Here is an 11,393-nt window from a genome sequence, read left to right on the forward strand (position 1 = left end):
CACCCTTATGTGAACATTAGGTTGTCTTTCCACCTTTCATTGCAGGATCGTTCAATTCCGTCGCATGGCGTCTATCTACTTAATATAATATGGCGAAGGAGAGTCCCCTTACATCTACTTAACATAATATGGCGAAGGAGAGTCCCCCTTTACACGTGGCGCAAGCTGCGACATGCTAACATTTTAAAAGAGGGAGGGAGAAAGAGAGAGAGGCCACCTTGGCAAATTTGAAGGGCATTTTGGGAATTTATGACATAATATCGGGGGCGTTTTGGGAATTTTTAAATTTGAGGGGACTAGGCTAGAGGGGTATTTTGGTAATTTTCCCTGGAATGAACGACTCAAACGAGGCCCGTCCCAGAAAGTCGTACGGTCGGGAGCATGGGGCCTGCATTGTGGTTTTGGCGGAAAGACCAACTTTTTGGTTTGGGGCTGGCATTTTAGTCCATATGGAGTGTGCAAATCAGTGTGAGACTTCTGCACTTTTGCAAGGCGTTGGGCTATGGCGACGAGTGAGCTCCTACAGTCTCTTCACTCACGGTTCCTGTGTTCTGTATGTTTTGTGAAGCCCTTTTGCACTATGCATGTCTGGGGTTCTTTGCTTTTGCTAATTCGCTCTTTCTGTCTGGAATTGGGTGGAATCATTTCTATAGTGGGGACACCATCACGGTTCCAGTTGATGTAGCGGCTCAGCTTCTCAAAGAAGGATACAAGTATTTGGATGTCAGGTATGCTCGGTCTTTTCAATTTATTGATGGCTCAGCATTTTGTGCCAAGGCAAGGAGATGCTCTGTATGTCACTCTTGCCCCGGGACGCGTCTCTTCTAGCTTATTGATTCAGTTGCACGTAGAGGACTGCCTAGAGGTGAATCCAATACTTCCTGTTTGCAAGATGATTATCAAGCACAATTGTGGTTAGGACTATCAGCAAAGTTGTCCTAATTACATATGGAATTGAAAGTGTTTGGTCACACGGTCGCTCTAATGGAAATCTTGGGAGCGGGAAGTGAATTTTATATTAAATATTGACACCTAACACCAGGAGTCCATTGTGGATTGTTGTTCTGCTAAGCCATTGGGCTCATAATTAGCATTGATGTCTCCTTTATAGACATGTGGTCGTTATTAATGTAGATGGATAGAAAGGTTTTCAATCTGCATGCACCCTCTCCATCGAACTCAGTTTTGAAAGGCGTCTTCTTCAAATCTTTAGTTCATTTTTCAACTACGCTGTGGTGTGGGGAGACATTCAAAACGTTCCTTGAGCTTGACATTTCAAGGTGGTTGGTTATTGTTTGATTAGCAGATGACCAAAGGCACACTAATCTTGCAAGGTCTTTAATTAATTTGGCCAAGTTGCGTCCACTGTCAAACAAGCATTGGCTGATATTTGGAAGGGAGGTGACCGCTTCAGTAGTATTTTACAGTAGAGGGAAACGACACTTTCTGGGCAAAAAAATGAGGTCATGAAGTAACATTTATCTGGCTAGATAAAAGCATATAAAAATCAAGGGGTGGAAAAGTTTACAATGTTTTCCAAAGTTTAGTGAACTTGGAGTGTGTTTGTGGAGGGGTAGTTTCAAGTGGTTACCATAGTTGCAACCATACTCGTATGGTTGGCTGAACCATATCCGTACAGAAAGTCATATCATACTAGTCCAAAATTGGCAAGAAAATTGCAAGCTAAGAGGTGTATTCGGGCATTTATGATGATTGAACTTCTGAGTAGTTTCAAGACTAAAGTAAGATGTGAAACATTTTATATATTTCTATGGTACTATGAGTGCTTAGCATGTATAATCATTTGTGTTTACCCATATAAAATTAGGGTCATGTATGTTTCAAGTTCAAGGGTTGGAACATACTCCAATATTCCATATCCGTATGTGTGTTTTGTATGGAAACGTATGGAAAAAACTACGGTGGTTAGTATGTTACATACCTGTGATTCCTGCTTTGAGAACCCATATTGACAGCTTATCATAGTTATGAGTTACATTAAAAGCTGGGCTAGCAAAGTACATCTTGATTTTTATAAGAAGTTGATTTTGTAACACTAATAAATGAACTAGTATTTACTACTATAGTTTTGGGTGACTGATTTCATTGTGTATCTATCCCAGAACACAGGAAGAATTTTCTAAAGGACACGTGGAAGGAGCGCTAAACATTCCATTTATGTTTAAAGAGGAAACTGGTAATTGTTGTCTTTTCTTGAATGAGGTGTATTCTATGTACAATGCACATGATAGAAGGAAAAGTAATAATTTAAGCAGCTATTATTGCTTTGCATTCGACATGCTGTATATTGTGCTGTTGCTCTTTCTTATATCTACGCAATGCTAGCATTTACTATGGTGAAGGTGATCCAGTGTCACGTGCACATCTAACCCTATGTGTACGTGGACAAGCTACTTCATGATATGGGTTCGGTTCGGTTCAGTTCAGTCAGTCTAGAATAGGAAGTGTTATGGCACTTTTGTGAGTGTGTTCGCAGACCATGCATGTCCACACACTTAGATTAGATGCATATCCTCTGGTTGCACACAGTATCGTCATCAGATTTCCATCAGAACCCATCAAGAGCATTTTTACAGTGCATAGACCTATTTTCCCTATTTTTGACATTTTTCACTTATTAAATTTAAGTGACTTTTGTTGGGAACTGGGTAAGGCAATTTGACTAAGTGAGTATATAAGCAAACCTAGCGCTAGCATTCCACAGCAGAAGAGGCAGCAGGAGCACTTGTTCAACAGGAAACTTCTCAAGCAAGAACCAGCAAAGCCTGACGTTTTTCAGCAAGAAGCCCAGCGTTTTGAAGGCCCCCATTCCAGCGTTTTCAGCAGACATTCCCCTCGCTAGCAACTCCTCACATCAGTGCTTGAAGAACCAGCAAACTCAGCGTTTCCATAGACAGCATTTCAGTGTTTTTCAAGCCAACAGATGCAGCGTTTTCTATAGTAGTAAACCAGCAATTTACGACCAGCCAACCAGCGTTTTTGGACAGCCAGAATCAGCGTTTCCAGCAGCATGAAATCAGCGTTTTCAGCAGCGTGAACAACAACAGATCTCGCACCTCCAATAGTTAGTATTTCCAGCCGCCGTCGTCGTTTCGTCGTCACCGTCGTCTACAGACTTAGACTCACATTGTATCATAGCCTCGCAACTTGCATCAGCATCTTGTACCAAATTGTGCAATCAACAGATAGACTTCTCTCACCATCGAGAGAAGGGCCCTTGGAGGAGGGTTTGACAACATTTTTGGTGTCGTATTCTTCTCTCTCTCTCTCTCTCTCAGCACCTTCATTCACAGTGTTCATCACTTTGTTTGTGATCACTTGCACTCTCTCATTAAAGAACGGAAGGCTCTCCTTTCCCTAAGAAAAAGGAACCTTGAGCACAGTTCGGAGCACTCATCTTGAGCAAAGTTCAACATTCACTTCCGCTGCACCTTACATCCAGGCCTTCCTTTATGACCTTCATCACAACGACGTCACACATCATCATCTCCACCAAAGTCTGCATAATGGTTTCCAATTAGGGAGAGGGATGAGGTTATGGGTAATTACATGGAATGTCTCAATGTGCAAGAGGCGGTAACAGACCGTGCTCTTAGGAACTGTCTACCCTCTCTTAAGTGCACCATGACTGCAACCTTGCGTATGGTGTGTTTTCTCTCTTGTGTATAATGTGTTGTGCTCGGAGCATACATCCACTATTTGGGCACTAGTGATTTTAGCTGGGATGTCTTAGTATGTAGCTATAGAGCCAATAATTACAATGTCCATAACTTGCACTTTCCTTCATGGTTGAGACTGCGTGTTTCTTCGATTCATCTAGGTATATGAATTTTTGTTAGCACTAGATAAGTTTCTTCTAAGGAAGCTCTTCTCATATGTTTTGCTTTATTTTTGGTTCATTCTGTTCTAAGTTTGTCCTTTTGGTTGGCTTGTTTGTTGTTATTGTTGTTGCTTTTTTGTCCCCCTCCATTAAATAGTCTTGGAAGTTCTTGAGATTCGAGAATACGGACACCTCTATTTTACTAGTGTGATACTTTGGATGAAGAGCTTTTGCCCTTATGTTTCGCTCTTTCTCAGACCCCTTCTGACCTCATGAATTAAGTATCATTATGTCACACATACTGCCTGTCTTATTGCTTACAGTATTGGGATTACACTTGTTGGGGTATTGGTATGTTTGCATTAAGTCAGTCGGATATTTTGCCATCTTTTTTTTCCAGCTGTTGATGCATGTTCAGCTTCTTAAATTTTTTGTTTTAGCAGATGTCATTTCTCAGCGACTCTCCTTGCCAAACTCCTAGCCTTTGACTGGTCGATATTAATTTTTTCCAATTTTGCTATGCGTTTCCCAAGTCTCATTTTTGCCATGCACTTGCATATCAGCTCTATCATGAAATTTAAGGGAGCAGTAGCCCCTCATTTTGTCCTAATGCAAACATAAGCCCATCACAATACTCTGCATTTTTTACTTTTTAGCAGAGAATTCTTGTTTGTGTTGCTTTGTACGCAGTTAGAGTAGCAATGCTCTTGAAATGAGTTAACACATTTCAGTAGACTCTCTCTGAGCCAAACAACTATTTAGAGAACTTTTTGGGTTGCATTAAATTTCGTTCCCTCTTTTTAGCTCTTTTGCACCAGGAACAGCGTTGACAACCACAGCTATTTCATTTTTCAGAATATCGGCAACAGATTGACACTATGCTTTGTTATGGCATCTTTAATCATTTGGATTTCTACTCACTTGATGCGATTTTGTCCTTAATGGTTCTTTTTCTTTTGAAAGACAAGGGTGCATTATGTGCAGTTCATTGTATATTTTTTTCCACTTAGATTATAGCTGACCCACGTGTGTATATCTGTGCACATTGGATGCATGCACATGCATATGTGCGTATGGGGGTGTGTGCAAATCTGTGTGCGCACGTATGTATGTGCGTGTCTGCGTCCTTGGGAGCGAAGATATAGATAGTGTTTGTTGTTCATGAATATGGACATTACTTGAGGTTCTAGAATGAGTACGCAGGCAGCTTTCTTTTCCTTAGTTTTACCGCCCATTGTATTTTGGTCCGATGGCAGCAATGCCTCTTTTTCCTGTTTTGCATCATCTTTCAATATCAAACTCAGCCGTTATTTACTTCAACGTACTCATCAGTCAACCGATTGTAGTACAAATAAATGCAGATGTGAGAGTACCTGTTTAGTTCACTTTATCTCTTGGATAGCTTTCTACGGCATTAAAATTCTCTTCTTCTTCTTCTTCTTCTTCTCATATAAGAGCACTTTTCGGGAGAGTAATTTTCAAGGAAGCTTTGTGAGAGAATGAATCAACAAAGAAACGCAAAACCACATTTGGGTAAATTTTTTTGTCAATTATTGGTACTTAGCTTTATGACAAATCTTGTAGTCATTATTAATTTTTTTATGTAAAGGGCAGAAGCTTGTTGTTTCTTCACTATTTTGTGGTATGCCTGGCCGGATCTGAGAGGTCTATTTGTATTTTATGACAGTCATTATGTCTTTAAGCATTTAAAGAGAACGATCAGTAATACATGTTTGTAACCTTGAAGGTCTGGTCAAGAATACCAATTTTGTGGATGAGGTTTGCCAAAAGCTCAAGAAAGACGAAAACGTAGTTGTGGTAAGGAGTTTTTTGGCTAATTTCTGGTTTGGTGGCTTATGTGTGAGTAAAAAGGCGTGTGACACCAACAGGATTGTAACCTAGTGGATAAGGTGGATGTGTGGGTGTGTAAAGACCCAGGTTTGATATCCAGCGGCATCCTTGTTTCGGTTGTATACAAAACAAAACGAGTCGTTTGAGTTTTGATTCTTGGTTATGTAGGGATGCCAGAGTGGTAGAAGATCACTGATGGCTGTGAATGACCTAATTGCCGAGGTGTGTATGCGCATCCTGTCTTCTGGCATTTACTGTCTCCTATTTGTTTGTATCGATTGTGTCGACACCTTGGTTTTTTTTCGTATCAGGGCTATAAAGGGGTAAAAGACATGGGAGGTGGCTTTGCTGCTTGGATACAAATTGGATACAAGACATGTGTGGTCTAAACAGCCAAGAGCTTCAAATGAGGCTTTCTGTGAAGGAAGGATTCATCTTTACAAATATGTGACCTCAAAAAGCGGAAAGACCACCCATAAGATATTAATGAGCGTAGATTTATGACTTCATGAATTTTCATGTAATCGAAAGGGCATTGTCAGTTGCCCCCGTACGCATGTATGTATCTATAGAGGTGACAAGTCACAATAATCTTCTTGTAAGTTATTGTGGAATAAACTGTGTGATGTTTTGTTTGAAGGGTTGCATTGAACTATAAAACCATGTAATATGTTTTATTTGAGGGGAGCACTTCCCTATGCTAATGGTGCAGAGATGTAATCACAGTGCTTTGTGCATTTACTTGATGCCGTCCACAGACACAGGGCTTTTTGATAACGGAGTACATATCGTGAGTGGAGTGAGGCACTTTGGATTCAGTATTAAGAAGAAGGTCCTACATATGCAGGGGGTATTTTAGTACAACTGTCAAATGTCATAGAAGTAGAAATACTCTTGTAGCAGGGCAAGCTCAGGGCAAAGAATGTGCTCTTTCTATTTCTCTGAGATGTTCACCGCCCCTCCCCCGCCCCCCAGTTCCCTCGAGTAGCAGGTACTGAGTTCAAACCCCGTTGGATAGGATTTTGAGGTTTCTTGGGATTGTACCTATAATGTTAGCTGAATGACCAAGTAATAGCTCTTGATGCTGAACTATAATACCTTTTCTTACCTTTTGAGGTGCTTGCATATCCTGATTCTGAGCTGTGGAGGTGTTTCCTTGGGCTAATTTTGTCGTACGGAGAACTATGAAGGTGGTAAAATTAGGACATTTTAAACCAGAAAATAATAGAAAAAAGGAAGGGGGTAAAAGTCCAGCATTTGTGTTTTGAGAGAGCTAGCCAACAAAAAAGAAAGGGGGACCCCAAAGGCTTCTAGCTGCTTCACAAAATTTTTGACCTTTTGGGATGGTGCTATACGTGTCGAGATCATGTTTTTTCTTTGGATTTGTCTGGAGAGAAGCTTGCAAGTCGACATTTTTTCATAGCTTTGCTTTTCTTGCCCACGCATGGGTGGAATAAGCACCACATGGTGATAGCCACCAAATACTTTGCTTTAAAAGAGAACCCAGTGTTCACACAAGACCGACCTTTAGTGTCTTTTGTATAGAACCATTGGTGTGTTTCCTATGGAGTGAAATCCCAAACTCCAGGCTTCATTTCAAAGCTTGGTCTTGACGAAATTTTACACTACTAAGAGAAAGACCAACAAATTTTCTTCAAATTTTGACATGTAAATTGCAAGAATTTGAAGAGTCTTTTCTCTCATTGGTGGGAAAAAAGAAGATTTTATGGGGTGGCCCTAGTGTCCTCTAGGACCTCAAAAGCTTAATAAAAGGCTCTCCATAAAGTAGAGCCACCCCTTTCTCTATGTGTGTGTTAGGGGGTGGAGGGGTGGGTGCCAAAGCAGCTAGTGTAAATTCTTCAAATTTTGAGCTATTAGGTCTCCTCAGTCTCATAAAAATAAAAAGTCATTCAAAACATATTAAGTGCATAAGCGATGGGTGAGTTTAGGAAATGAAAAGATAGATGAAAGTGGAAAGTGAAAAGACATATGAAAGTGGAAAATCAAGACTTTTTTTTTTTCATATAAAGAGGTTTTCCTCTCTTTTATTTTCCCTTCAGTGTTTTTTTCTCTTCAAAGTCTCTCTCTCTCTCTCTCTCTCTCTCTCAATGTTGTATCTGTCCTTCCCAACGAATACTGTTGCAAATCTCTCCAATCTCAGAAAAATAAAAATTCATTCAAAACATATTAAGTGCATAAGTGAAGCGTTAGTTTAGGAAATGAAAAGACAGATGAAAGTGGAAAGTCAAAAGACATATGAAGGTGAAAAATCAAAAAACTTTTTTTGTCTATATAAAGAGGTTTTCTTCTCTTTTATTTTCTCTTTAGTGTTTTCTTCTCTTCAAAGTGTCCTCTCTCTCTCTCTCTCTCTCTCTCTCTCTCAATGTTGTATCAGTCCTTCCCAGCGAATACTGTTGCAAATCTACGTGCTTCGTCATTGACAGTTGCTACGTGTTACAGACTAGCGCATCGTTTTTGTTGTTGTCGAGAGAATCTTTGAATTAGGAATACCTGTAAATTTTTTTGAAGCGATTAGGAATACTTCAAATTTTGAGCTAGAAACCGCAAGGGTTTTAAATGTTTCCTTAATTTTCTTCGATTAGGAAAATGTTTTAGGCAAGCCTGAAGGGTGCTTTTTTTGCCATGCATTTCATCGGTTTTACAAAATTTTGTGTTGTGGCCTATATGTAACTTTTTGGAAAAGTCCTTTTTTAAAAAACTTTCAATTGACGTGCAACGTTAAAATATTCATCAGTTTTTCGAAAATTTTTGGCTTTTTGTCCTTTTTTTTCCGTGTAAACATTATGAACTACACTCGCAAAAATACACTAAATCACCCCAAAAAAAAAAATTCTACCCAAAAGGGTGGCATTTCTAGGCAAATGATATTGACGATATCAAACACAACACTCTAGAGCACTGACGGAATTCTCGTAACCAATTTGTTAAATAAAGGAGGAAAGGACAAGATGGAAATCGCGACGGCTTTTCAAAACCATCAATTCCAAAGTATTGCTAAGATGGCTAAAAATTCTTTCGTTCAACTGAGACAGACATTCGCTGGCATAAAAAAGCACCGCTAGAGGGAGGGCTTGAACCTCCGACCTTGTGGTTAACAGCCACACGCTCTAACCAACTGAGCTACCCCAGCTATCCTTGACATCGCAATCCACTGTATAAATTTGTAACAAAACTAAAACTCTTAAGAACCACAAGAAACAGACTTGAGTGCTTTAAATCTACCCACAAACTTCAAATAATGAATCTACCTCACACGAGGGTTTACAAAGTTCTAATTTCAAGAATCCCCCCCCCCCCCCCCCCGTCCCCATTGTCATATGATAAGAAAGCTAGCTTACTCCCCTTTGTGGAAGATTTGGCACTTCCCTATAAATGAGTGCCAACTCATGTTCATAGTCCCTTAGGGAGTTTTTACCAAAGTATGTTCATGAAGTGTGAGAAGGCACTTACGAACATCGTCGCACCTTTTTCCCTCATTAGGAGGTTTTTCTCCCTCAGCTTGTATATACCCATCCTTCAAGGGCAAGCCTTATCTTTGGTTTAGCGCATTCATTAATACTAGGTCCTGTGTTGTGTGCTCTTGAACTTCTCCTTCATAGGATGCATTTCAAATAACATTCAAGTCATCTCCTACAAACCAAGTGCAAAAATTTGGAAAACATACATGAGGATTATACTACACATTTTTAATCAACAGAGAGAACATTTAGTTATTGGCTATAGGTGTGCCATACCCGATACTTCTATAGCCATAACACAAACAAGTTATGAATATTTATTTCAATTCAAACAAGTTATATGTGTCCTTTCTACCTTGTAGTCCAAAGGTTCACATATTGCATACTTATTACACACCCCCTCAATGCAAGTTTGTAAGAAGGTGACTTTTATTGGTGTGGTGATGTGTTTGTGAAGATAAGTTGTATATATTCAAGTCTTGAGGTGTTTCATGGTATCTACAGCCGAGCTATGTATCTAAATGATGTTGAGATCACGAGTTTCCTTTTATATTTTCAAAAGGGTAGGATCAAAAGTAGAAAGGGGATTTCATCCATCCAAATATCTTCAAAACATGTAATTATAATGTTCCAATGTGTGTGTGTGTGTGTGTCCCCCCAAGCACTTATTGGTTCTTTGAACATCGAGTCCTTAAGAGTAGAAGCTTTCATCAATCTTTTTGTATCAATAATTAGACATTGTGCACATAATATGACAATGCTTCACAATTACACGCCCCTTTTAAAAGTAGGCCTTAGAGAATCCTGCCATTTGAAAATAGATTCGATTATTAGTTTCTAGAAATTGAGCTTCAAACTTAAGGTTGAGATGAGATATGCCAATGATACACTACTCCTACTTAAAGCTTCGGGGGGTGCACTATGTAATCATGTTAATGTATAACGTGAGTTCGAAAACAGGGTTTTTTTTTAAAAAAAATCTAGGCAGAGATACATTGAAACAAGAGGTTTTAATATTCAAATTTGAAAAAAAATCCTAAAATAAGGGTCATTGTATTCATTCAATCATATTAAAGGAGAGGTTTTTTTAATATCCCGTGAACGCACGTTATATAGGGGGGTACTGAACGGTGAACCCCTCGAGCTTAAAGCATTGAGTCCTATCGAACTGACATGGTGTTTGACTTTTAAGCTCGTAGCACATGAAGTTCTCTCCTTCCTGGATTGCTCACAAGCATGTCGGGCTAACTAAGGACAATCTCACATGTAGAACTATGTTTGATATATGTGTCATCATCATGGTCTGATCTTTCTCCTTCTTTGTAGGGGAATTTTTGGCTTTCGAATGTTTATTTTTAAGAGTAGTACCTCCAATTATTTTTTTCAGATTGACAATTGAACAGAGATCGAGCGTTGTGAAAATAATGCTAATAAAGTCTTTGCGATTTCTCTTTCAACCATTATCTATCTCGTGTCAATGTCTCTCTCTTGATTTATTTATTTTACTAGCTAAACCAATTGATTAGCAAATGATATTTAATCTCTACTTGTCACAAATCTTGATTGGTTGGCTAAAAAGGGTTAACATCAGTTCCAAAACATATGAGATTCAAAATTTAGGTTGCCATAGGCATGGAGTCATATCAAACTCACGTGGCCTCTCGTACAAAAAGTTTTTCTTTTACATAATGACTATTCAACTCAATGTGCTTTATGCAGGCATGGAACAATAGGTTCTTTGTAATTGCCAAACACTCTATATGAAGATAGCGGTGGAAAACACCCAAGCCAATCAAAGGCCTATTCCCCAAACACAATAGTACCTATGGAAGCTACCATGTACTTAGCCTCACGACCAAAAGTGGCCAATGTAGGCTGCTTCATGATCAACCATGATGCACATGAGATGTTGAGCATGAAACAAAAAACCACTCTCATGGACACCCATGTGTCATAGATACAAGCCCTAGCCAAGCCTAAAACAGCATGTAAATTTGGTAGCAATGATCTGACCTTGGTAAAAATAACCAAGATGTATAGTACCACTCAAGTAGCGAAATATCCGCTTAATTTTCTTCCAATGCATAGACCTTGGGACACGCATAAATTTGCCCACTTGTGAGATTGCATAATAAATATATGGCCTCGCAATGCATACATCAATGATGCAACCAACATAGTGCTAATAGAGTGCGACATCAAAGTAATCTCCAGCAACATGA

General features: G+C 39.3%; 1 protein-coding gene and 1 non-coding gene across 2 annotated transcripts; one reads left to right on the forward strand and one right to left on the reverse strand.

Moving 5' to 3' along the window:
* The first annotated feature begins 603 nt into the window (after positions 1–603).
* LOC147417344 (thiosulfate sulfurtransferase 16, chloroplastic-like) lies at positions 604–6,429 on the forward strand. The gene is made up of 5 exons (XM_086507699.1): positions 604–728; positions 2,124–2,197; positions 5,589–5,659; positions 5,861–5,914; positions 6,004–6,429. Exons 2-5 carry the CDS (start codon positions 2,179–2,181, stop codon positions 6,079–6,081), a joined length of 222 nt encoding a protein of 73 aa, XP_086363825.1. The 5' UTR covers positions 604–728; positions 2,124–2,178; the 3' UTR covers positions 6,082–6,429.
* Positions 6,430–8,769: 2,340 nt separating this feature from the next.
* TRNAN-GUU (transfer RNA asparagine (anticodon GUU)) lies at positions 8,770–8,843 on the reverse strand. Its single transcript has one exon. It is a non-coding gene; the product is annotated as a tRNA-Asn (tRNA).
* Positions 8,844–11,393: the final 2,550 nt, after the last annotated feature.

Source organism: Adiantum capillus-veneris, unplaced genomic scaffold (genome assembly GCF_014529385.1).
Source record: "Adiantum capillus-veneris isolate H3 unplaced genomic scaffold, ASM1452938v2 Hic_scaffold_270, whole genome shotgun sequence".
Lineage (NCBI taxonomy): Eukaryota > Viridiplantae > Streptophyta > Polypodiopsida > Polypodiales > Pteridaceae > Adiantum > Adiantum capillus-veneris.

Excerpts from the sequence above, each read along its gene's own strand:
- LOC147417344 (XM_086507699.1), top strand. Across the intron at positions 5,660-5,860 it reads AAGACGAAAACGTAGTTGTG|GGATGCCAGAGTGGTAGAAG; the intron begins GTAAGGAGTTTT and ends TTGGTTATGTAG. Across the intron at positions 5,915-6,003 it reads TGAATGACCTAATTGCCGAG|GGCTATAAAGGGGTAAAAGA; the intron begins GTGTGTATGCGC and ends TTTTCGTATCAG.